The sequence below is a fragment of the Macaca mulatta genome, chromosome 14 (assembly GCF_049350105.2).
Source record: "Macaca mulatta isolate MMU2019108-1 chromosome 14, T2T-MMU8v2.0, whole genome shotgun sequence".
Taxonomy (NCBI): domain Eukaryota; kingdom Metazoa; phylum Chordata; class Mammalia; order Primates; family Cercopithecidae; genus Macaca; species Macaca mulatta.
Window position 1 is genome coordinate 6948977 of NC_133419.1, and position 24855 is coordinate 6973831.

The 24855-nt window shown below is 58.9% G+C and overlaps 2 protein-coding genes across 44 annotated transcripts; both read right to left on the minus strand.

Moving 5' to 3' along the window:
- Positions 1–44: 44 nt before the first annotated feature.
- On the minus strand, positions 45–7326 carry RPS6KB2 (ribosomal protein S6 kinase B2). Of its 2 annotated transcripts, XM_001117937.5 has the most exons (15): positions 7192–7326; positions 6816–6856; positions 6598–6718; positions 6245–6313; positions 3969–4116; positions 2831–2888; positions 2651–2751; positions 2448–2538; positions 2274–2364; positions 2043–2150; positions 1434–1496; positions 1216–1293; positions 1007–1114; positions 798–910; positions 45–503 (listed from the first exon to the last, which is right to left on the minus strand). In XM_001117937.5, the coding sequence occupies exons 1-15, from the start codon at positions 7273–7275 to the stop codon at positions 314–316; spliced, it is 1464 nt and encodes a 487-aa protein (XP_001117937.3). In that variant the 5' UTR covers positions 7276–7326; the 3' UTR covers positions 45–313. The 2 variants fall into 2 exon arrangements, with proteins under 2 accessions (XP_001117937.3, XP_014969064.3); XM_015113578.3 differs by lacking the exon at positions 1434–1496.
- A 3468-nt stretch (positions 7327–10794) lies between these two features.
- Positions 10795–20943, minus strand: CARNS1 (carnosine synthase 1). 42 transcript variants are annotated; one of them, XM_028833166.2, is made up of 10 exons: positions 20555–20943; positions 20119–20145; positions 18644–18785; positions 17801–17890; positions 17078–17565; positions 16665–16839; positions 16488–16573; positions 15514–15745; positions 15129–15409; positions 10795–13011 (listed from the first exon to the last, which is right to left on the minus strand). In XM_028833166.2, the coding sequence occupies exons 2-10, from the start codon at positions 20119–20121 to the stop codon at positions 11785–11787; spliced, it is 2724 nt and encodes a 907-aa protein (XP_028688999.2). In that variant the 5' UTR covers positions 20122–20145; positions 20555–20943; the 3' UTR covers positions 10795–11784. The 42 variants fall into 42 exon arrangements, with proteins under 42 accessions (XP_028688999.2, XP_014969056.2, XP_077818142.1 ...); XM_015113570.3 differs by having other exon boundaries at positions 18644–18914; XM_077962016.1 differs by having other exon boundaries at positions 18644–19054.
- Positions 20944–24855: the final 3912 nt, after the last annotated feature.

The following is a 24855-nucleotide window of genomic DNA, read 5'->3' on the forward strand; positions in this document are numbered from 1 at the left end:
CACCCCTGCCCCCAGGCGTGCAGCGCAAAGAGTCAGGTCAGCGCCATGATTCAGCCCTTTAATCTTCCACGGGAGCAGCTAGCTGAGCGCAGGGCATGGTGGGCAGCAGCGCTCTGGCCCCAGCAGTCGTAGCCTGGAGCCCTCCATGCCCATGATTCAGGGGCACAGCTGCCCCAGCAGGCGCACACTTTCGCACGCACTCACACCCCACTCCCAGACACACCCCCAGGTCTCTGACACTGGCCCAGGGACCTGCTGCCCTCACAGCTGCAGGGATAGGGCTCAAGGGCTGCCCTCAACCCCACTCAGCTTCCTAGCGTCCTGGACGCCCACGGCCCCTCTTGGACTTCTTGGTCCCTGAGGGGGGACGGATGGGGAGAGGGGCGGTGATTGAGGGTGGCAGTGGCGGCGGCGGTGGCAGGAGTGGAGGTAGAGGTGGCTCCATGGGCTCCGGCAGGCTGGGGCTGGGCCGAAACCCCTCAAAGGGGGAGAACTTGAGGGGGCTGCAGGGGAAACCAAGGCAGAGTAAGAGCTTCCTAGGCCCTGCCAGGGCCTCCCAGCACTCGATCAAGGAAGGCAGACTTTCCCACCTGCCCAAGCACACAGGCCGTGGGCTCCACAAACTCCCACCTAGGCAGCCTGACCGCAAGGGGGGTAGGGACTGAGGTCCCCATCGTAGACACAGCAACCTAAGCCAACACTGGCTGACAGACGTGGCCAAGGCACCCAAGGCTGGAGCTGGCGTCCTGCCTGCTAGTGTCCCTATCCCAGCCACACATCCCCACATCCCTCAGTACCTGATGGGGGCCCGGGGGCTACTGTTGAGGCGCCTAGGTGAGCGCAGCTTGGGCTGGAAGGAGAAGCCCTCCTTGATGCTGTCCAGGACAGACGGCGCCACGTACGTGAAGCCCTGGGGTCGGAGGCAGGGCCATGCGACACTCAGTAACTTCCATCCTTAGCCACCATCCCTGCCCTGGTCCCACAGTCCCCAGGCCCCCGCACTCACCAGGAAGGCCTGGTTGGCACTCTCACTGAGGGCCGTGTCATCGGGACTGTCCACCGGCGTCTGCCGTGTGAAGCGGGTATCAAACTGGCTCACGTCCTCCTCCGACTGCTGTGGGCCGACCAGAGAGGGGAGGGATCAGAGGGCACCAAGATGCAGGTTCTCCACTTGCCACCCACCACCGGCCACCGGCCACTGGGCCTGCTGCTCACCAGACAGGGCCTGAAAGGGGGGTCCACACGCCGGGCCAGAAGGTCGTCCCAATTCACGTGCCGGAAAAAGGGATGCCTCTGTGGGTAGAGAATGCCCCGAACCCACTAACAGCTCACCTGCTTGCCTCCTTGGTTACTCCCTCTGCCCTGGGGCCCTACCCCCATTCCTGGCACCCTTGGAGACTCAGCCCTACCCCTGGTGGTGGCCCCAAACCCACCTGCACATCAGCAGCATCCCCTGGACCACCCCCAATCCTCTGGCTGGGATTCCGTTTCAGAAACTGTGGGACCAGGAGAGAGGGTGAGGGCCTGGGCAGTACTGTTCCTGTGTCCCCACGTCCCAGGGCTAGCCGGAGTGGGGGTCAGGTGACATGGGAGAGAATGCCTTTGGGTGTGGTTCCCACCTGTGGATACCCTGGGGACTTTCAAGTTTTGGTCAATGGAGCCACCTTCTCCACAAAGGCTTTGCAGAGGCTCCTGGGCCCTGGCATTGCCCCAGGGCGCTTTGGTGAGGCACCAACTCCCCATGTGGCTGCCCGGCCTCCCTCTAACACCTCTGATGTTCGTCTTTGATGGAAGTGTGGCCAGCTCATCACAAGCACGTCCCCAGTTAGGACTCAGCCTAAGGTCTGGGCTAGGGCAGCAGCTGGTCTGTGACAGAGCTGAGACCTGGGCTGAATCCCGGACTTCAAGGGAGGGGCTCCTTTTACTCCCAGAGGCAAACTGCACAGGGCAGGGTGGCCCTGGCCTCCCCATAGCCCAGAGAGACTCAAGAACACGTGCTGAGTGGCTGGCAGGGCCCCAGAGAAGAGAGAAAGGAGTCCCACCTTTTTGACAAGGTCCCGGGCATCTGGGGTGAGGTAGGGGGGCAGCGCCAGCTTGCCCTTGATGATCTTATCCATGGTTTTCTTCCGGTTCTCTGCAGTGAAGGGGGGCTGGAGGAGGAGGAAGGTGAGAGGAGCCTTGTGGGCCTCCCACCATGCCCTGCCCTTGCCCCAGTAGGGGGGCTCCTCCCACCCCTGCCCCTGCCCCTCCTCCTCCCAGGAGGCTGGACTTGCCGATCCAGTGAGCATGTCGTACATCAGGGCCCCCAGGCTCCACCAGTCCACAGCCCGGTTGTGGCCACTGCGCACCAGAATCTCAGGAGCCCTGGGGTCCAGGTGGAACTGTCAGTCAGGCCATGCCCCTTCGGGCTGTCCTCCCGACCCCTGGGCCAGCCAGGTGCCACTTACATGTACTCAATGGTGCCGCAGAAGGTGTGAGTGACAGCGCCCTCATGGATCGACTCCTTGCAGAGTCCAAAGTCAGTCAGTTTGATGTGGCCTGAGGAAGAGTGTGGAGAGGCATGACCAGGGCCCCACCCCACCCACAGAGCTCCTCGGCCTCCCCACAGATCGCAGACCCCGCCGGCAGCTGCCCGCACACGCAGGCGCACCCTGGCTGCTGAGCATGATGTTCTCGGGCTTGAGGTCCCGGTAGATGATGCCCTGGGAGTGGAGATGGCCCAAGGCCAGCGTGATCTCGGCCAGGTAGAAGCTGCAGAAACAAGACAGGGTGAAGGCGGGAGTAGGGCAGGGACCCGGCGGCCTCAGGAAAGTGGAGGAGTAACACCCACCAGGCTGTATCTTCCAGGAAGATGCCCTCTCGCTCCAGATGCGTGAAGAGCTCGCCACCTGCCACACAAACACGTCAGCAGCCACATGCTGGGTCCAAGTCCCTTTACACTTTCTGAGTCTATTTCTTCTTGGGGAAAGCGGGGCTCATAATTCCTGCCCTACCTGCCTCACAGAGCTGCCGTGGGGATTCAATTCAATTCAGCAAACATCTACCGACGCCTACTCGGTGCCTGGCCCTGTGCTGGGTGAAGCTGGGGACAGGATGAAGAGACCCAGCCACTGCCCTCAGGACGCTCAGTCTACTGGGGAGACAGACATGTACACAACAGCTCTAATACGCCAGGCCCAGGCCACAGCTCCAAGAGCTTAGCCCAAAAGATCTCGCAGAGGAGACAGGGAAGACAGAGTGAATCCCAACACAACAGAACAGAGAAAGTGCGGTTTGCTGGGACTTTAAGGGGATGCTGAGATGAACAGAGCGAATGTAGAGCATGGAGGCAGAAGCTCGCAGGGTTCATCTGGCCCAAACGAGGGAAAGGCAGGCCAAGACTGCTCACAGCCAGCAGGGGTCAGCTGGCCTAGGGGTGAGGCTTGATCTGGGCAGCAAGCCACAGGACTGAATAGAAGGTCCGGGAGCAGCCCCAGGCTCTATGACCTCAGCAGTCCGAGGAGGAGACACTAGAAAGCAGGTGAGCAGGAGGCCTCAGCCCACTTAGAAAAGTGCTCTGACCAACCCACCAGGCCCCTGAGAGTAGACTGATAGAGTAGGACGCTACAGTGAATGAACCAGTTGGACTGGGGACTTGACAGGATGCAGGGCACACAGGAGAGAAGAACAAAACAGGGAGGGGAGTAGGAAGAGACACAACCATCCTCTGGACTTCTACCCAAATTCCCACCATGCCCATCCACCCCCAACACATGTGAGGGACACAGTAGGTGCTGGACAGACGTTTGCTGAATGAATGAATGAATGAATGATGGGACAGATGCACGGATAGATGGGTGGATGGGTAGGACAGAGTGGGGGCCCCTAGACAACCCCCACAGACTCATCTCTCAAGAGCTTCCCCCCAGAGCTTCCTATGCTGGCTCCCTGCTCCCGCCACACACCCCTGCCTGGGCCCACACTCATACCACTGAGGCACTCAAGGATGAGGTAGAGTTTGCCACCAGTCTGGAAGGCATAGGCCAGTTCCACAATAAAGGGGTGCTTCACAGACTCCAGAATGTTCCGCTCAGCCCGTGTGTGTGCTGTGTCCTTGGCGTTGCGCACAATTTTGGCCTGGAGATACAGGAATTGGTTAGAAACTAGGGCATCCAGGCTGGGCGCGGTGGCTCACACCTGTAATCCCAGCACTCTGGGAGGCCGAGGCAGGTGGATCACCTGAAGTCAGGAGTTTGAGACCAGTCTGGCCAACATGGCAAAACCCCGTCTCTACTAAAAATAGAAAAATTAGCTGGGTACGATGGTACACGCCTGTAATCCCAGCTACCAAGGAGGCTGAGGCAGGAGAATTGCTTGAACCCAGGGACAGAGGTTGCAGTGAGCTGAGATCCCGCCACTGCACTCCAGCCTGGGTGTGAGTGACGGTGCCCTCATGGATCGACTCCTTGCAGAGTCCAAAGTCAGTCAGTTTGATGTGGTTGAGACTATCCCAAAAAAAAAAAAAAAAAAAAAAAAAAAAAGGCCGGGCGCAGTGGCTCAAGGCCGTAATCCCAGCACTTTGGGAGGCCGAGATGGGCAGATCACGAGGTCAGGAGATCGAGACCATCCTGGCTAACACGGTGAAACCCTGTCTCTACTAAAAAACACAAAAAATTAGCCGGGCGAGGTGGCGGGTGCCTGTAGTCCCAGCTACTCGGGAGACTGAGGCAGGAGAATGGCGTAAACCCAGGAGGCGGAGCTTGCAGTGAGCTGAGATCCGGTCACTGCACTCCAGCCTGGGAGACAGAGCGAGATTCCGTCTCAAAAGAAAAAAACTGGGGGCATCCAGAGCTCCTCAGACCATCCATCTGTTACCTGCTGCCATGCTCTGTCACTCCATTGTATTTCTCCATAATTCTGCTGCTGTCAGCCATCATCATTTCCAGGGATGGGTTTATCCTCTAACACAGGGTTTCTCAACCTGGGCACTACTGACACCTGGGACCAGGTCATTCTTTGTTGTGGGAGGCTGCCCTGTGCACCGTGGGACGTTCAGCAGCATCCCTGGCCTCCACCCCCCGGGTGCCAGTAACTCTCCTCTCTCGCCTTGACAATCAAAAATGTGTCCATGCCAGGCACAGTGGATCACACCTGTAATCCCAGCACTTTGGCAGGCTGAGGCAGGCGAATCACCTGAGGTCAGGAGTTCAAGACCAGACTGACCAACATGGTGAAACCCCGTCTCCACTAAAAAGTACAAAAACTAGGCCAGGCACAGTGGTTCATGGCTATAATCCTAGCACTTTGGGAGGCCGAGCTGGGTGGATCACCTGAGGTTAGGAGTTCAAGACCAGCCTGGCCAACATGGCAAAAACCCATCTCTACTAAAAATACAAAAAAAATTAGCCAGGCATGGTGGTTCATGCTTGTAATCCCAGCTACTCGGGAGGCTGAGGCAGGAGAATCACTTCAACCTGGGAGGTGGAGGTTGCAGTGAGCTGAGAGCGCACCACTGCACTCCAGCCTGGGAGACAGAGTGAGACTCCGTCTCAAAATAAATAAGTAAATAAATAAAAATACAAAGATTAGCCAGGTGTGGCGGCACACGCCTATAATCCCAGCTACTCAGGAGGCTGAGGTAAGATAATTCCTTGAACCCGGGAGGCAGAGGTTGCAGTGAGCAGAGAGTGCACCACTGTACTTCAGTCTGGGCAACAAAGCGAGACTCTATCCCAAAAGAAAAAAAAAATGGCTAGGCGCGATGGCTCATGCCTGTGATCCCAGCTCCCAGCACTTTGGAGGCCAAGGCGGGTGGATCACTTGAGATTAGGAGTTAGAGACCAGCCTGGTGAAACCCCGCCTGTACAAAAAATACAAAAATTAGCTGGGTGTGGTGGCAGGCACCTGTAATCTCAGCTACTCCGGAGGCTAAGGCACAAGAATCACTTGAACCTGGGAGGCGGAGGTGGCAGTGAGCCAAGATCACACCACTGCACTCCAACCTGGGTGATAGGGCGAAACTCCTTCTCAAAACAAGGGAAAAAAAAAACAGTGTACAGACATGTTGTCAAATGTCTGCTGGGAGTCAAAATTGCTCCCATTGAGAATTACTGCAAGACAATACACATCACAACAGACAATAAACAAGTAAATGCCAAAGACAGGGCCCCTCCTCCACTGTGTTCCCTGCTGTCTTCCCAAAGCCTGGTACAGCACATTGGGAATGGCAGTCACACAGTATTCGTTGGCTGAACAAGTGACTCACCTTCCTTAGGACTTTCATGGCATATATTTTGCCCAAGTTGGTGCCTTGCACCTTTCGCACCTGGAACACCTGTAGGGCAGGGGAGACAGGATCAACTTCCCTCTCCACATCCTATCTTCAAGAAGTCCCACCCTAAGCTCTGGCTTTGGGACCAGGAGGCCTAGGCCCTGCCAAGGGTGGGGCAGTGAAGATTTCAAGTCCGATTGGAGAGGATTTGGCCTTCCCTCCTTTATGTTTCTGGCTCTGAATCCCCTTAGAAGCCCTGCTGATTCACAAGTCTACTTTGTTTTGAGAACGCTTTGCTGCCTGCAGATGGAGGCTGGGAGACAGGAGGAGGGTGCGCCCGCCCCTACCTTGCCATAGCCCCCCTTGCCCAGCACACGCAGCAGCTCAAAGCAGTGGGGCCCGATGCGCTCTGGGCAGAGGTTCACGCTGGTCTCAGTCAGCTCCACCTCTTCATAGTGTCCCACAGGCCTACAGACACAAGGAGTTAATGAGGACAAGGCTCTAGTGCTCCCCAGTTCCCCTTCCCCACTCCATTCCCCTCTCCCCCAACACGACCCTCACTCACTCCAGGCCAGCTGCCCTCAACTCGGCAAAGGGACACACGTCCTGTGAGAAACCGAGGGGTAAGAGCCAAGGAAGGTGCCAGGATACCTCCCCGCTCCCGCTCAGGTTGGACTGGTTGGCCCAGGAGAGAAGGGTGTCAGGCATGGCAGCTGGCATGGGATGTGCAAGAACTGGGAAGAAGCCGAGGGCAAGAAAAGGAGAATCGGGGGAAAAGGCTGGGGTTCTGGAAGAGAGGTCGGGGTGAGGCCGGGATCTGAGAAGGATCTGGGTCTGCAAAGGGTCGGAGCCCGCTCCGGGCGTGCGGAGCCGCTGCTCCGGCCTCGGCTGGGTGACAGGATCGGCTCCAAGATTCAGTAGCGCCAGGGCGGGGCACTCACCGCGGAGCTGAGCTCTGGCTCGCCCTCGCCCTCGCCCTCGCTGCCTTCCTCCGTCTCCAAATCCAAATCAAACACGGCCGCCATGGAGGCGCCGCCCCGCGGGCCCCTCGGCCCGTACCCGGCCGCGCACCGACTGACAGTCCCGGACCTAAACATCATCTCTCCGCGACGGCGGCCGCGCGCGCCGATGACGCAAGTCTTACTCCCCCTCCGCAAAATCGCTTAGCCTGGTGAGGAACAAAGATGGCGTCCGTCGCAAGGCCTCTCGGGAATTGTAGTCCTAGAGTGGCGAGGCGCCCAGCCTTCAGCCTGCGGAATCCTCTCGGCAGGACCCTTGGTCTTCCCAGCACGGCTCTCTGGGAGCCCGTTTTGGTTCTACGGAGAGTTTTGAGTTTGGATGGGGCAGGGTCGGAAGTGTATGCAGGTGTGAATGTAAATACAATCCCCAGCCCTGTTGGAGCCGGGTACTGCCAGGCCGGCTGCGTGATGAAAGGCAGGTCGCCTTGCTTTCCGTTCGCTCCTGAAAGGGAGACAGTGGCATCAGGGTCTCCTCAAAGTGCCTCTGGCTCGAGGACCCTGCAGATCGGAGCATTACAGATCGGAGTGGCCAGCTCACTGCCAGGTTATGTTGCCAGGTTCCCGCCTTAAATAGGGTTTGGGGGTCAGTGATACACCTGTAAATATGAGATTTTGTTGGCGTTTACTCCCTCGTCAGGTTAAGCACATTTAGGCACCTGGTACAGAATAGACACTTCAAAAAACGTTGTTGAGGCCGGACACGATGCCTCACGCCTGTAATCGTAACACTTTGGGAAGCCAAGTAGGGAGGATCACTTGAGGCCAGGAGTTCAAGGTTACAGTGAGCTATGATGGTGCCACCGCATTCCAGGCTTGGTGACAGAGTGAGATCCTGTCTCAAAAAAACAAAAAGGTCAGAGGCGGTGGCTCACACCTGTAATCTCAACACTTTGGGAGGCCGAGGTGGGTGGATCACTTGAGGCCAAGAGTTGATGAAACTCTGCCTCTACTATAAATACAAAAATTAGACAGGCGTGATGGCACGCACCTGTACTCCCAGCTACCGAGGAGGCTGAGGTGGGAGAATCGCTTGAACTCGGGCAGCGGAGGTTGCAGTGAGCCAAGATCGCGCCATTGCACTCCAGCCTGGGCGATAGAGTGAGACCAAGTCTCAAAACAAATAAAACCCCAAAACTTGGCCAGGCGCGGTGGCTCAGACCAGCTTGACCAACATGGAGAACTGTGCCTCCACTAAAAACACAAAATTAGCCGGGCATGGTGGCGCATGCCTGTAATCCCAGCTACTCAGGAAGGCTGAGGCAGGCGAATAGCTTGAACCTGGCAGCGGAGGTTGCAGTGAGCCAACATCACGCCATTGTATTCCAGCCTGGACAACAAGAGCGAAACTTCGTCTCAAAAAAAAAAAACAAACTAAAAAAAAAAAAACAAAAAAACCCAAAACTTTACTGTTTTTTTCTTTTGTTTAGTTTTTCAGACAGGATCTTTTTTTTTTTTTTGAGACGGAGTCTCACGCTGTTGCCCAGGCTGGAGTGCAGTGGCGCCATCTCGGCTCACTGCAAGCTCCGCCTCCCGGGTTCCCGCCATTCTCCTGCCTCAGCCTCCTGAGTAGCTGGGACTACAGGCGCCCGCCACCGCGCCCGGCTAGTTTTTTGTATTTTTAGTAGAGACGGGGTTTCACTGTGGTCTCGATCTCCTGACCTTGTGATCCGCCCGCCTCGGCCTCCCAAAGTGCTGGGATTACAGGCTTGAGCCACCGCGCCCGGCCAGACAGGATCTTATGCTGTCACCCAGGCTGAAGTGCAGTGGCAAGATCATGGCTTATTGCAGCCTTGACTTCTTGGGCTCCAGTGATTCTCCCGCCTCCAATCCCAAGTAGCTGGAACGACAGGCACATGCCACCACAACCAAACACCCGGCTAATTTTTTTTTCTGTTTTCTTTTCCTTTCTTTCTTTCTTTCTTTCTTTTTTTTCTTTCTTTTTTTTTTTGAGACGGAGTCTCGCTCTGTCGCCCAGGCTGGAGTACAGTGGCCGGATCTCAGCTCACTGCAAGCTCCGCCTCCCGGGTTTAGCCATTCTCCTGCCTCAGCCTCCCGAGCAGCTGGGACTACAGGCGCCCGCCACTTTGCCCGGCTAGTTTTTTGTATTTTTTAGTAGAGACGGGGTTTCACCGTGTTAGCCAGGATGGTCTCGATCTCCTGACCTCGTGATTCGCCCGTCTCGGCCTCCCAAAGTGCTGGGATTACAGGCTTGAGCCACCGCGCCCGGCCTTTTCTTTCTTTTTTAGAGAGGAGGTCTTGTTTTGTTGCCCAGGAGGCTGGTCTTGAACTCCTGGACTCAAGTGATCCTCCTACCTTGGCCTCCTGAAGTGCTGTGATTACAAGCATGAGCCACTGCACCCAGCAAAAAACAAAAACTCTGCTGACAGAATGAACACAGGCCAGGCAGAGTCGCTCATGCCTGCAATCCCAGCACTTTGGGAGGCTGAGGCGGGCAGATCACTTGAGGTCAGGAGTTCGAGACCAGCCTGACCAACATGGTGAAACTCGTCTCTACCACATATACAAAAATTAGCCAGGCGTGGTGGTACATGCCTATAATCCCAGCTACTTGGGAGGCTGAGTCAGGAGAATCGCTTGAACCTGGGAGGCAGAGGTTGCAGTGAGCCAAGATCACGCCACTGCACTACAGCCTGGGCAACAGAGTAAGACTCCGTCGAAAAGAAAAGAAAAGAAAAGAGAAAAGAAAAGAAAAGAGAAAAAGAAAGAAAGAACACACTCAACACAGTAAATCTGGTCTGCGACACGTGGTCTGTGACTTTAGATTGGGTATGGATTTGGCGGGGCGCAGTGGTTCACACCTGCAATCCCAGCACTTTGGGAGGTCGAGGTGGGTGGATCACTTGAGGTCAGGAATTCGAGACTAGTCTGGCCAACATGATGAAACCCCATCTCTACTAAAAAACCAAAAATTAGCCGGGTCTGGTGGTGGGCGCCTGTAATCCCAGCTACTTGGGAGGCTGAGGCAGGAGAATCACTTGAACCTGGAGGCAGAGGTTGCAGTGAGCTGTGACTGTGCCACTGCACTCCACCCAGCCTGGGCAACAAGAGTGAAACTCTGTCTCAAAAAAAAAAAAAAAAAAAAGATTGGGTATGGATTCTTGTTGGATGGGAATGTGTGGAAGTGAATTTGGGCCAGACCAGGCCTTGGGTGTGAGTTCTGATTGTTGGAAGCTGTCTAGGTGTGCATTCTGTTTGCATAGGGGAGGTTGGGTATGAACTGAGGTGGACAGAATTCAAGGGTCTCCAGGCACACAGAGGGTTATCTGGTTGGATGTGGCCCTTTGGTTGTAATTCTACCAAAGGAGATCCTCAGGTTCAGGTCTTGATGTGGGTATAGGGCAGGCCCCTGGCAACCCAGGGCAACCCAGACACCAGGCCAGTGGGGTGGTTTTCCCTTAGCTCCAGATGCTACAAGTATCCCCAATCCCCTTGAATCCCCTTCCCCACCCCCTATCTAGCTGATCCTGGGAGGAGCTGTCCAGTCAAGAGAACCTATCTAGACACTTCACTAGTACATAAGCCTTTATTTGGGGAGGGATGCTTGGGGAGCTGTCTCCAGTTCCTGTGCTGCACAGAGGCAGGAGCTCTTAAAGCATCTTCCCTGAATGAGGAAGAGAATGTAGACTCCTTTGCCAATGCTAGTTAGGTGTGCCGGAGGCCAAAGCACCAAAGCTTCGTGGAGAAGGTTTGTGATGCATAGGAGGGAGGCATTCACATGTCTCAGGGCCACTCGTGAATGAGGGCAGGGAGGTGAGGGGGGCCTAGAAGCTGAATGGGCATGTAAGACTTGATCAAAACAGAAACCTGGACCCTGCATCATGTCCTGTGACCCACCCTCCACGGTGGTATAATGCTGGAGCAGTCATTTTTCCTCTCTCAGCCTGTTTCCTTTCATCGGGGGAACGCAGGCAGTACTGTCTGCCCGGGGTGAGCGGAAAGAGGATTGCTTCTGTCCACAGTCCACCTGCCTCTACTGCTCAGGCCGAATGAGGCAGGTTGGATGCCGCCAAGTTTTTAGCAGGCTCTAGAGCTATCCTAGAATTTGGGTAAGAGAAAGACAAGGGTTCTAGTCTCAGGTTTTTCTAGGATTTGTCCAAGGCTTGGGGCCCAGCCAGGTCCTCTCCTCTTGTAGGTGGCAGGAAGAGAGTGAGACCTGGAGGGGTGGACAGGAGGGGCTGGGTTTGGGCTCACTCCCACCTGGGGAGCTGGCGACAGAGGGGTGTGTGTGTGTGCGGTCATTGTCACTTCTCCAAGTCTAGAATGCTGGGGAAGCTCTGGGCTGGACTGGGGCGTTTGGGAGGGCAAGAGGCCCTTGAGTCCAGGATGCCTTGGTGTCAAAATTGCCCTGCTGCTCTGAAACAGACCTAGGCGTTGCAGCAGGCCAGGCTGGGGCTGGGGCATGGCGATGTGGAGAGAGGCAGGAAGAGCTCCAGGGAGTAGAGGGTACCACAGTCCCTACTCCCAGCACTGCTTCCCTGCCCCCTGGCCCCAGTGCTATTTGAAGTGAGACAGGAAGTGAGCAACAGGGTAGCTGGGCCCGTCAATGCCCAGGCCCTGGCAGAGGCCCAGCAGGCGGAGGCGGGCCTCGGTGGGACTGGACCCGGCACAGGCCACACTGCAGTAGGGCTCCTCGTACTCCCCAGGCACCAGGGCCTCCTCCAGCAGATTGAGGCGTAGCAGGCCACGGTCGTGCAGGGCCTGCAGGGTCTCACGGCTGGCAGTGGAACTCAGGGCCTGCAGGTGCTGGGACACAAGGCACATGACGCCCACCAGGTGGCCACGAGCACGTGGGCGGGTGGGCAGGGCAGGACGCAGGCCGCAGGCCACCATAACAGCAGCCAGCAGCAGGTCCACGCCATAGAGCTCCAGGATCCAATCACGCAGGTAGAAGCCACCCATGCGGGGGTTGATCTCGATAAGCCGAGGCCCAGCCCCGGTCAGCTTGAGCTCCACGTTGAAGACCCCATCGAGCAGCCCGCAGCCCAGGCAACAGCGGAAGGCTGCCTGCACCATCTGTGCCTCCTGCTCTGATGCCAGCCCGGTGGGCATGCAGGCCGCCGTCTCAGTGAAGCCAGGCAGCCTCGTAGGGCCATTGTCGGAGACAAAGGCAGCCAGCAGCCGCCCACCAAACAACACCAGGTCCACATCGTGCTCGGTGCCCTCCACAAACTCCATCAGCAGCATGGCATTGCCCCAGCCCAGCCCAATGCCCGGGTGGTCGGCCTCGCCCTGCAAGTCTCGGGTAATCCGGGAAAAGTGCTCATGGCACTGTGGCGCATCCTCTACCAGCCGCACGCCCACTGCACCTGCCCCGAACTCCAGCTTCATGACACCTGGCAGGGGTACCTGGTGCACGGCCCTCTCCACATCAGCCTCGCTCTCCAGTGGGCAGCAGGGCACAGCATGGAGGGAGGGCGCAGGCCAGGGTGGGCCATGGTGGCGCAACAGGTGCAGCTGGGTGAGGCTTTTCTTCTTGGCCAGGCGCATGGCAGCTGGGGGGCTGCAGGGCAGACCCAGCTCCTGGCAGAGCAGGGCTGTGAGCACCAGGCAGTCGTCCCAGTAGGAGAAGCAGCCATCTAGCTTTAGGCCGCGAGCCCGCACCAACTCTGCCAGCAGCCGTGCATTCTCCTCATCCCTCCGGTGCTCGGTCATGTCAAAGTGGATGAAGGTCTGTACCAACTGGGATGCAAAGTGGTTGGGGTCTGACTCCACGAGGTGCAGCTGCAGAAGCCACAGGGCGGGGCATATCCAGGTCAGCCAGTACTGGGTGCTAGGGGGATAGGATGGGGCCTAGGATGGCCCAGGTCTTCGGGGGATACGAGTGCACAAACACTAGGTGCTCAATAAATATGTGTTGAGGATTGACTGAATAAATGGAAGAGGCAGAAGTGCAACATCTAATACAGGCTGGAGGGGAGGGAAGGCATCCTAGACGAGGCAATGCCTAAGCTGGGAGCTGAAGAATAAGAGTCAGCCAGGTGGCTGCAGGAGGAAAAGGCATGATCTGGGTGGGAGGGGCTGCAGCACAGAGAGGAGGGTGTGAGAGAGCACGGCAGACTCTTTCCCACAGGCAGCCTCACTGGCCGGGGCTTGCAGAGAAACTACCAGGGCTGGGGCTGGGGACAAGTGGTTTGGTCATCATTCACCCCAAGTGCTCTGACACTGGGAGGAATCCAGTGGGGCCCCGTGCCCCTAAAGCTTACTGCCTGCTGGGGGAACCCAGGGCAGAGGCAGCCACTGAAGAGAGTGGGAGGGCGGCTCTCTGCAAAGTAACACAGCCTCAGCAGTGGTATGGCATTCCAAGTGGAGAAAACACTGAGCAAGGCAGGGAACACAGAGGTGGTGTCCCCAGGGGGTGCTGCATGGTGGGAGAGGGGAGAGGAAGCCACTTTGCTAGATTAGGGCCAGCTTGAGACAGCCTGTTTGCTTATCTGTTCAATGGGGATAAGAATGTCTACTTGGCCGGGTGCGGTGGCTCACACCTGTAATCCCAGCACTTCGGGAGGCCAAAGCAGGAGGATCGCTTAAGCTCAGGAGTTCAAGACCACCCTGCACAACAGAGTGAGATACGGTCTCTACTAAACATTTTAAAAATTGGCCAGGCGCGGTGCCTCACGCCTGTAATTCCAGCACTTTGGGAGGCCAAGGCGGGCGGATCACAAGGTCAGGAGATCGAGACCACGGTGAAACCCCATCTCTACTAAAAATACAAAAAATTAGCCAGGCGCAGTAGTGGGTGCCTGTAGTCCCAGCTACTCAGGAGGCTGAGGCAGGAGAATGGTGTGAACCCAGGAGGCGAAGCTTGCAGTGAGCCGAGATCGCGCCACTGCACTCCAGCCTGGGGGACACAGCGAGACTCTGTCTCAAAAAAAAAAAAAAAAAAAAAAAATTTAAAAATTAGCCGGGCAGGCTGGGCGCGGTGGCTCATGCTGAAATTAGCCGGGCAGGCCGGGCGCGGTGCCTCACGCCTGTAATCCCAGATCTTTGGGAGGCCAAGGCGGGCAGATCACTTGAGGTCAGGAGTTCGAGACTAGCCTGGCCAACATGGTGAAACTCTGTCTCTACTAAAAATACAAAAATTAGCTGGGCATGGTGTCGCACGCCTGTAACCCTAGTTACTCAGGAGGCTGAGGCACGAGAATCACTTGAACCCAGGAGGCGGAGGTTGCAGTGAGCCAAGATTGTGCCATTCCACTCCAGCCTGGGAGACAGAGTGAGACTCGGTATTAAAAATAAAATAAAATAAAAAATAAAAAAAATTAGCGGGGCTGAGGTGGGAGGATTGCTTGAGCCCAGGAAGTCGAGGTGTGATCGCACCACCGCACTCCAGTCTGGTCAACAGAGTGAGACCCTGTCTCAAAATAAAAGTCTACCTGCCTGCTATGAACTGGATTCAGGATCTGTATGCGGCTCCCCAGCACCCTCTGCGGGTCCTGTGTGCCAAGTGTCAGGAATTCAACCTCAAAGGGCCCGCCCTTTCCCCAGGACAGAGCCAGGCTCCTTAGCCTGGCATTCAAGGCCCCCGCTCTGGCGCTAACGCTGTCCCTCCTCCAGCCCATCTACCCGGGCTCCTCTCCTCTTTCTGCGGAGGACTCCTTGCCTCTCCCCATGGCCTCTCACTCCAGGCAGGCACAGAACTAGCGGAGTCTCCTCACTCTCTCAGGACGGCGGACCCCGCCCCTACGCCCAGGCTTCCGTGTACCGGGCCAGGATGCCCCGCCCAAGCACCGCCCCTAGAGCGGGGGGTCCCGCCCCAAGCGCGCCCCTTTGCTCCAGGCCCCGCCCCAGAGTCCCGCCTCCACCGCTCGGGCCAGGACCTGGGGCTCAGCCCCGCCCACCTGGAGCCCGTAGTCGCGCGCCGCTTCCCACACGAACTTCTTGCTGACGCCGCCCGCGCCGACCACCAGCAGCTGCTTGCCCTCCATGAGGCAGCGCGCCGACCGCCGTAGCATGGTCTCCACCAGCGGCGCGGCCGCCGCCTCGGCGGCTGCCGGCCCCAGCCGCGGCGCGGCCCACAGCCCCTCGAGCGCGCCACACGCCTCCAGGCACAGGCCGCCGTTCAGCTCCAGGGCCACGGGGGTCAGCATGCCGCCGGCCGCTGTCAGCGCGAAATCCACGCCTGCGCCCGGCGGGGAACGCGAGCTCAGCGCGGGCAGACCCCGCCCTCCTGCCCCTGGCCTTCGGCTTCGGGCCCTGGCCCCCGTCCCGGCCGCCGTCACTCACCCAGGAAGTCCGTGTGCGCCCGGCGCCCGCCGCGCTGCTCGGCACTCAGGCCGGCCTCCAGAGCCAGCATGGCAGTCAGCGCGGCCTCGGCCGCCGCCTTAACGCGCTGCCGCACGGCCGCCACCTGCGCCTCCTCGCCCAGGCCGCACTGGGCCAGCGCCACCTCCAGCGTCCTCGGCAGGGAGTTGTGGTGCCGTAGAGGCCGGTCTCCGCGGCCCACGCCGCACACCACCTGGGCAGGGGGCGGCTCAGAGGGAGGCCCACACACTCCTGCCCCCCATGCACACCCCCACCCCCTTGTGCCAAGATTCAGACCAGACCCCTCACTGGACATTCAAGAAGCCCCGTCCTCCAGCATGTCTTAAATTGCTGCCACTCCCCATCTGGTCCCCAGACCCCTCCAGGGATTCTACCCAGGCTTCCAGGCCCAGCTGGCGTCCCGCTCCAGGATGGCTCCTGCAGCCCTGAGGGCCTGGGCCACCCTGGTGTGCCCCGTCCTAGCATCTCCCGTCTCCCCTACCCCACTGGAGCTCCCTGAGGGCAGGGTCGAATCTCTCCCTCTCAGTGTAGCCTAGAGCTGGGTACCCAGTAGGGTCCCTAAAAGCCTTCCTGAACTCCCTAGCTTAGAGGCCCCTCCTGAAGGGCTCCAGGCACTAGAGGTTTATCAGGAAGCCCTGGGTCAGCCTCTAGGTGGGCAAGACCCTCTGGAAAGACAATTCAGCCCCCTGGGCCCTGGTACTACCCAGCGTGGGGCTGAGCACAGGGGCAGGGGCTCTTGGTGTGGGAGGGGTTCTGGAAGGGTTGCAGGAAAGTGAAGACGGGTCAGACCCAGTAGTTTCCCCAGAGGCAACTTCGATCCCTCTAAGGATTTTGTCCTCTCTGCCCAGAGACGGCTCAGGGGCCTTTGGCAAACCACTGGGACTGGACTGGGGTGTGGCAGGCAGGGTCACAACCTGGGCCTGGGCCACACTCACCTTGCTCAGCAGTGGCCTATCACCCTGTGTCCGACACACCACAGCACAGATTCGCACGGCCAGGCCAGGGCCAGGTGAAGGACCATCTGGGGGAAGACAAGGAGGTCTAAGGCCAGCACAGAGTGGCCAGAAGGCCACACCAAGCTCCCACCCTTGGCCAGCCCAGGTGACTCTCACCTGAGCAGGGCAGCTGGACAGGTGGGTACACAGCCTCCACCAGGACACTCTCCTCCTCCTCCAGCTTCTCCAGCAGTGCCAGCACTGTGTTCACCACTGCACCCAGCTCTGCCCGTGGGTGCAGATGCAATGCCTGCCGCCCCCGCCAGCGCCAGCCACTGAGCTTCACAGCCACCTGCAGCAAGGAGCGGAAAGAGGCCTCCTGGACGCCACCGCAGGTACTGCAGGGTGGGGCGCTTCCACCACAGGAGCCGGTGAGTAAACTGAGGCAGAAGGGCAGGGGATTGCCCTAGAGATGGGGCAGTGGCAGGGCTAAGAGGTAGGGACACCTTCCCAGCCAGACTTGGTAGCCGTGCCTGGGTCCCATCCTGCTGGCATCTGTACAGACCTCGGGGTGGACAAGAGACTGTTACCTGCAGGACATCACCCAGGGCCTCGGAGCGCAGAAAAGCCTCCACTTCCTCTCTCACCAGCGTCTCTTGGCTCTCTTTGCCACTCAGCTCCACCAGCCGTAGCCCTGGGCTGGAATCCCCTCCGCGCAGCAGCCCTGGCGGCTTGTAAGTGAATGCCAGGGTCGCTGGCACAGCCACACCACCCTGCTGGGCCAGCAACTGCCTTGTCAGCAGCCGGTCCTCCAGCAGCCGGGCCAGCTCAGCCGAAGCTCCTGTGGGGCAGGTCAGGTCACGGGCGAGCTCTGCTGCCTCTCGGCCCCGGCTGGGCCCCAGACCCAGGCCTGCCAGAAAGTAGGTGGCACGGCGTGGGGGGACAAAGTCATCCAGGAATGTCAGGCCCCCAGGGTGGAAGCTCACAGCCTTGGAGACCAGCAGGGCTGCCTCACCCGGCTGCCCAGGTGCTGGCACCTTCATCAACCAAGCAGGGGACAGGCAAAGGAGCATGTTTCCTGTGGGCAAAGAAGGCAAGTGGCTGGCCAGGGAAGGCTTGATGGCCCATGCCCGGGCCCCTGGGTAGCGGAGTGGGGGCAGCTGATCCCAGAACCCAACCCCACTCGGCATGGCAGCTGCTCCAGTGGAATGCAGGCAGTTGCCAGGGTTGGCGGGTATTTTGGGATGTAGCTGGGCCAGGGCAGGGCTGCCCTTTCTGTAGAAGGGGATGGGGAAACTTGAGCACACACTCACCCGGGCTCTGGACCCCACCCTCCAGCAGCACAGGCAGAAAGGTGCTGGGGGAGCCCAGAACGCACAAGGTCACCTCCGCCCCAGGACAGCCTCGGGAAAGAGAACATGGCCCAGCTCACCAGGGGCGCCCTTGTTGTCTCTCTGCCCACCTTCCACCACCTCCACACCCATGGCCTCACCCTGGGCCCCCAGAGTTTTCCCAGGAATCGGACGAGACAGGGGACAGACAGGGAGTGGACGTGCCCGCCAGTCCTGCCCTGTGAGACGGGCTCCCCCCTTTCTGCAGTTGTTCCAGAAGGGCTGCAGGCTGGGTGACTGGAGACCTGGGTTCTAGCCTGAGCTCTGACTTTCTGTGTCACCTCGGAGGAGTCAGTGTTCCTCCGAGCCCCTGTTTCCCAGTTTGTACAATGGGACCGAGTCTGTGGTTCTCAGGTATTCTACCTGCGAACCCTCTGTCCACACAAAATCTGTATATACAACAGGCGTGGGAGGGGCAGAAGGGGAGGAGTCTGGGGGGGTCTCAGCTGCTGAGCTGCCTCTGCCGCAGCTCCCAAGACCTTTCTCTAGAAGCTTCAGTGCCACACAACAGTTTCCCAATCCCAGGGCTGGGTCTTTTTGGGGAGGGGGTGAGGGCAGAGAGCCCAATCCTTGACCTCACTGGTGCCAGATGCCCTTGCAAACAATGTTTGCCTACCCTAGGCCAACTAGCTGTGCCTTTCCTGCCTTCAGACCGAACCAGAGCCTGGGGGAAGGGGCTGACCTTGACATGGACGAGGAAGCAGACTGGGCTGGGGGCCCCTCCCTGCCCCCAGGGGTGCCCCCCTCCAGGGAGCCCTTGGGCACCTGTGCGGGGCGCCTGGCTGCGGTCCTGGGTCTCCGGAAGGCCAGCTTGCTGCAGACAGCTCTGCAGGAGGCTGTAGTAGTAGACAGTCCAGGCCCGGGCCTCGGTCCCCTCGGGGGATCCCTTGCAGTCCAGGCCCACGTCCTGGCGCCAGGAGCCAGGGAAGCAGCCTGTGGGTGGCAGGCCAGAGCCCCCTCCCCAGGGGCCCTCATCCTCCAGGTCCTTGGAGCCCAGTGGGCAATCCCACTCGGGACCAGATGGATCCAGGGAGAGCTGAGAGGGCAGAAGTGGTGGATCTTGGGCAGGATGGGCCAGTGGTCACATTAAGTCACCCAAGGGTGTAAGCCCCCCACTCTCCCAGCCTGGGCTGTGTTCAGGGCTGACACCGTCCCGGGGACTAGGAGAGGAAAGGCCTGTGTTGGGGGTGAAGGCGCATTAATGGGAACGCGATGGTGGGAGTGCTTTGTAAACTGTTCTGTGCGGTGCCCCTGGAGGAATGGCAGGAAGCAGTGTCCTGCCGACCAGCACCCCCCGTGCCCCCACGCTGGGCTCCGCCTTAGCTTGCTTCACAGCAGCAGAGTTTTCTGTTTGTTTTGTTCATGGAGGCAACCCCAGCACCTAAACCGTGCCTGGCACACAGCCACTGCTCAGTAAATGTTTGTTGACCGAAGAGCAGGTGAATGAACGAACCCAGCCATCACTCTGGGGTGGCTTATTTCTCTCTCATGACCCAGCATGGAGTGTGCCGACACCTAAATGTGATTCCCTGTCATCCCCACGTAGGCCTTGAAGCCCTACTGTGTGCCCAGCCCTGGGCTAGACATTAGGAGGGGGAGGGCTGGGACCCCTCTTTGCAGATATTTTGAGTCATGGAAATGCTTTCTTTGGATGAAACCTAATGTCCCTCCCCTCTCTGAGGCTGGCGCACCCCATATGGGGCTGCTGGGAGGCTCCGTGTGAATGGAATTCTTGTTCTTTGCAGTCCCCACGCCTGGACAGGCCTGCCTGCTGGGTCTGTCCTCCAGGGGACAGGCTCAGCCACCTTGAGCAAGTTATGAGGTCTCTTTGGGCCTTGTTGCCTGGTGCCTGCCCTGTCCCATCCCCTGGGGGCTGATGAGGCTGGGACGAAGAGAATCTCTTGGTTGTTGGGAGATGGTGTGCTGTGGCCCAGATGGCAGAGGACTAGGCCTCACACCTGGGCTTGAATCCCAGTTTGCCAGGGCCAGAGCCTCTGTGCCCTCTCGTAGAAGGTGAGCTCCCTGAGGGGCCGTGGAATGAATGACTGTCACAGGGCATTAAGAGTGCCCACCTCCCAGGATGCAGCTGCAGGGTGGGGGTGGGGGAGCTGGTCGTGGGTCTAAGCTCTCTGCATGGGGCAACCCCCAGGCTTAGGTCCTGGGTGCTGCCTGCTGTCCTCTGGGCCCTCTCTCTGCCCAGGGACTTGGGCCTTGTGGGGGAGGGACGGCAGGAGACTCACCATCTCGTGGGTGGAGTGGCTGAAAGACTGATGGCAGAGACAGAGGGACAGAGAGACGAAGGAGTCAGGGCAGCCAGGTCCCTGCCTGGCCTTCCAGCCCCTAGACTTTGGGAGTGGAGAGGTGGCCAACACCTGTCCCTGCAGAGAAAGGCCAAGACCGCCCCACCCCCACCCCGAAGATGGGGAGGGATTTCTGCTGCCCAGACCGAGTGGCTCCTGCCCCAACGCGCTCACAGGTCCTTCCTGCCCTAGGGTCCCGGCTCGGCTCTGCCCCTCCAGTGCGGGGGGAGTGGGGGGCGCCAGGTCCCGGGGGTGGGGAGTGTAGCGTCGAGGGTCCCGCCGCGGAGCGCGGGCGCGCGGGGTTCTCGTCCCCGCGACTCCTGCCCCGGCCGCCCCCCTCCCTGGCTCTCCCGGGGCGGGGCCGGAGCCTGGGTACCTGGCGGCGGTAGCGGCTGGGCGGGCGTGGTGGGCGGACTCGGACCGGGCGGGATGCAGCGGCGACGGCGGTGGCAGTGGCACAGCGCCGGGCCCAAGCGGCGCCGCTTTATATAGAAACGCCCGGGGCATGCCCAGTGCCCGGCGGGGGCGGCGCGGGGCGGACGGACCGACAGGGACCGATAGGGACCCGCCAGGAACGTGCCTGCCCCACCCGCCACGAAAACGTCCCAGACCTGGGGGCGTGGGGCAGGACACGAACCCGGCAGGAGGAGGGCACGGAGCAGGCAAGGAGAGACGGAGGTCTTCAGAGACACAGAGGAAGTCCCGACAGAGGGCCAGGTGCAGATGGACAGGGACTGTCGTCGGGGGTCACAGACTTAGGGCTGTGAAGAAAGAGGAAGGCCACCGTGGAGAAGAGATGGAAAGGAGGGGCGGGGAGAGCCGGAGCGGGCAGAGACTGGTACAAGGGCCCGCCCTTAGGGGTGGTGTGCCCGGGAGAGCAGCCTGGGGCACACAGCCCTGAGCTCTACCTTTGGAGAGAGGCCGGAGCTCCCAGCCCTGCAGCTTTCTGTCCCAGCCGCCAGCGCTCTGCCCTATTGCACGTTCTCCCAGAGAGGCCCTCCTGGGCCAGGGTCTCTGCACATCTGTGCAGCCTCCTCCTCACTTCTGGGCCCAGTGGACTTGCACACAGGGGCCAGGATGTCTGTAAGATCCAGTCTCTTCTGGTGTGGTGGCTGCCTATAATCCCAGAACTTTGGGAGCCTGTGGCAGGAGGATTGCTTGAACCCAGGAGTTTGCAACCAGCCTGGGCAGCATAGAAAAAAAAAAAAAAAAAAACATTTTAAAACTAGCTTGTTGAGGTGGTGTGGGCCTGTAATAATCCCAGCTACTTGGGAGGCTGAGGTGGGAAGATCACCTGAGCCCCAGGGGTCGAGACCACAGTGAGTCCTGGTTGTGCCACTGCACTCCAGCCTGGCAATACAGTGAGACCCTATCTCTATCTCTCTCTTTTTTTTTGTTTTTGTTTTTGTTTTTGTTTTTGTGAGACAGAGTTTCACTGTGTCGCCCAGGCTGGAGTGCAGTGGCGTGATCTCAGCTCACTGCAACCTCCACCTCCCAGGCTCGAGTGATTCTCCTATCTCAGCCTCCAGAGTAGCTGGGATTACAAGCACAAGCCACCATGCCTGGCTAACTTTTGTGTGTTTAGTAGAGACCGGGTTTTGCCATGTTGGCCAGGCTTGTCTTGAACTCCTGACTTCAGGTGCTCCGCCTGCCTCGGCCTCCCAATGTCCTGAGAATACAGGTATGAGCCACTGTGCCCAGCCGAGACCCTATCTCTTTTTTTGACCCTATCCCTTTTTTTTTTTTTTAGACAGAGTCTTGTTTTGTCACCAGGCTGGAGTGCAGTGGCACGATTTTGGCTCACTGCAACCCTCCGCCTCCCCGGGTCCAGTGATTCTTCTGCCTCAGCCTCCCAAGTAGCTGGGACTACAGGTGCGAGCCACCACACCCAGCTACTTTTTTTTTGTCGGGGGGAGGAGTTTCGCTCTTGTTGCCCAGGCTGGAGTAGCTGGGATTACAGGCATGCGCCACCATACCCGGCTAATTTTCTATTTTTAGTAGAGACAGGGTTTCTCCATGTTGGTCAGGCTGGTCTCGAACTCCCGACCTCAGGTGATCCGCCTGCCTCAGCCTGCCAAAGCATTAGGATTACAGGCATGAGCCACTGTGCCCAGTCCACCCAGCTAATTTTTGTATTTTTAGTGGAGGCGAGGTTTCATCATGTTGGCCAGGATGGTCTCAATCTCCTGACCTCGTGATCTGCTCGCCTCAGCCTCCCAAAGTGCTGGGATTACAGGTGTGAGCCACTGTGCCCAGCCCCCCATCTCTTTAAAAAGAAAAAAGAAAAGAAAGAAAGGAAAAGAAATCTGCTCTGCTCATCAACACCCACCTAGGTCGACTTCACACCCGGAGTTGAAGCTATAATCTCCCCAAGACACACATACTCACACCCAAGTGCACCCACCCAAACAACCACAGAAGCTACCCCAAGAGACCTGGGTCACAGCCACAGTTCACCCACAGAAGCACAGCCAAAGATTCACACCCTCTCCTGGAGTGTGTCCTACCAGTGGGTTTCAATCCTAGCTCTGGCTGTGGGACCTGGGCCCCTCCCCTTTGTGATCTGAAGCTCAGTCTCCCCAGCCTAGAATGGGGCTGCTTCCCCTCTCCCAGGCAGGGCAGCCCATGGCTCTGATTCCTCCCCCTCACAGTCCCCAGTCATTCCCTCTCCCTACCTGTCTCGGAGCTGGACACATTGAGCCCTGGCTGTCCTTGAGAGCCTCCTGGCCTGGGGGAGAGCACTGAGGGGCCCACACACATCAAGGACAGAGATGACAGCTGTTGGACCCTTTCTGCAACATAAACAGGGCAGTCTGTGCAGATACATCCCTGTCTACCACTGGAGGGGTTGGCAGAGAGCGGAAATGGCTTCTCCAGGGTGCCTAGCCCAGCCCACATTCCCCACACAACTTCCAGGCCCACATGCAGCCCTCCCAGCAGCTGGCCCAGGCTCCAGGAATGAGGTACAGCCACCCCAGGAGACCCAATCCCTTGCTGCCTGGGTGGCCTGAGTGCCCATGGGGTCCCACGGTGGGGCCTGGGTGTGATCCAAAGAGCATGAGTTTTTGACACGTAACAACAAATTTAACAAGCTCTGCAGCCCCGGGGACTCAGTTTTCTCATTTTCAAATGGGGATACAGTGCACACTTAGCCCAGGCTTAACACTTCACATGCAAGGGAGCAATTATGAGACTCAGAGAGGTCGTGTGACTTGCCCAAGGTCACACAGCTAGTGAGAGGCAGAGCTGGGATCTTCTACCAGAATATGTGCATGCCCGCACGGAGAGCTGTGTGGTGTGCCCTCTCCCAGGCCACCCTGGCTGGTCCCTGGCTGCACTGGCTTTTGCCGGAGGAAAGTCAGAGTTGGGCAGCTGCAGCCCAAGCTCAGGGCCCTGGGACTTGGGGCAGGCAGGTGGGCAGGGTGGTTCTGCTCTGCCCCTGCCGGGAAAGCCTGGACATCACCTGAGGCGGAGCCAAGTCAGGTAGGGGTGGGGTGAGGAGAGGGAGTGCTTTGGCTGCTGCGCAGCTGGACTGAACAGTCATCATCACCATCATGAGCTGGGAGAGCACTCTTGAGGCTGGGGTGGAGGCTATTATAATCCCATTATCCGCGGGAGAATACTGAGGCTCAGAGAAGGAGAAAGGGCCTTTCCCATGTCGGGGAGTCCAAGTCTGACCCCTCTGGGAGCCTGGAACAGTGTGGGAATTCAGGGAACCTCAAGTGGGTGGCAGTGCAAGATGGAGACCGTGGGTCCCCCTGATCCATGGCAGGTACCCATTTGCCCCCCATCCACTCCTTTGCATGCCCCGACTCGTGTCCAGTCTGCATGCCCCACTCTGAGACAGGCTGACAGACATGCCAGGGCCCTCCCAGCTCCTGTCCCCACACACTGCGTGCCCTCCGATGCTTCGCTTCCCTTCTCTGAGCCCCTTTCCAGGCAGATCTGTAGGGACTTTCTAGGTTCTCTGAGCATGTTTGTGTCGGCTGCTCCCTGCACAGAGGCACCTGGGTGAGAGGTCATGCCCCACTCTGCTACACCGTGCACTCTGGTGAGGCTGCATGTTGCCTGGAGGAGACACATCTTTCCTTAGCTGTCAAAAAGGTGCTGTGGGGGCCGGCGCAGCCCTGCGGAGGAGAGCCTGTGAGAACGCATGGATGCGAGGGTTCACGCCGGGAGAGCACTGGTCCTCTTCTGTCCGACCCATGAGCTAGGGCTCCCATGCAGATGGCTGATAAGGAAACCTACAGAAGGGCTGCCCAGAAAACAGTCTTCTGCGTAGGAAAGGCAGTGACTGAGCCCCAGCTAGAGGGGCCCTGCCGGAGACCACCTGCTCCTAGGGTCTGTGTCCAGGGTGAACCACTGCCATCGTGCCCCCGCAGGCTCATGACAGACCCTCGGCCCAGGGCTGAGGCTGCTGCACCTTGCTCCCTTATTCTCCCAGGCGAAGAGCTGAACTGTGGAGGGTGGGGAGCTCCCAAGTAGACTTCAGGGACAAGTGCCCCCTGACCCCGGCCACCCTGCCTGCTACAGTGCCTGAGATTCCAAGACACTCCTCGTCTAAGGCTAAGGCATAGTCTACACAGCGCAGAGCCTTGCCTCTGCATTCCAGCCGGCTCTGCCTTTCACTGTGGGCCTGGGTGAGGTCCTTGTCCTCACTGAGCCTCTGTGTCTCTA

Coding starts and splice junctions, on each gene's coding strand:
- CARNS1 (XM_015113571.3), bottom strand. CDS start 20,685: ATGCCCCGGGCGTTTCTATATAAAGCGGCGCCGCTTGGGCCCGGCGCT. Junction 16,840..17,077: donor CCCTGGGTGATGTCCTGCAG/GTAACAGTCTCT, acceptor TCCTTGCTGCAG/GTGGCTGTGAAGCTCAGTGG. Junction 16,574..16,664: donor TGTCCAGCTGCCCTGCTCAG/GTGAGAGTCACC, acceptor GTCTTCCCCCAG/ATGGTCCTTCACCTGGCCCT.
- RPS6KB2 (XM_001117937.5), bottom strand. CDS start 7,275: ATGGCGGCCGTGTTTGATTTGGATTTGGAGACGGAGGAAGGCAGCGAG. Junction 6,857..7,191: donor AGCCAGAGCTCAGCTCCGCG/GTGAGTGCCCCG, acceptor GGTTTCTCACAG/GACGTGTGTCCCTTTGCCGA. Junction 2,365..2,447: donor TGCGGCACCATTGAGTACAT/GTAAGTGGCACC, acceptor CCTGGACCCCAG/GGCTCCTGAGATTCTGGTGC.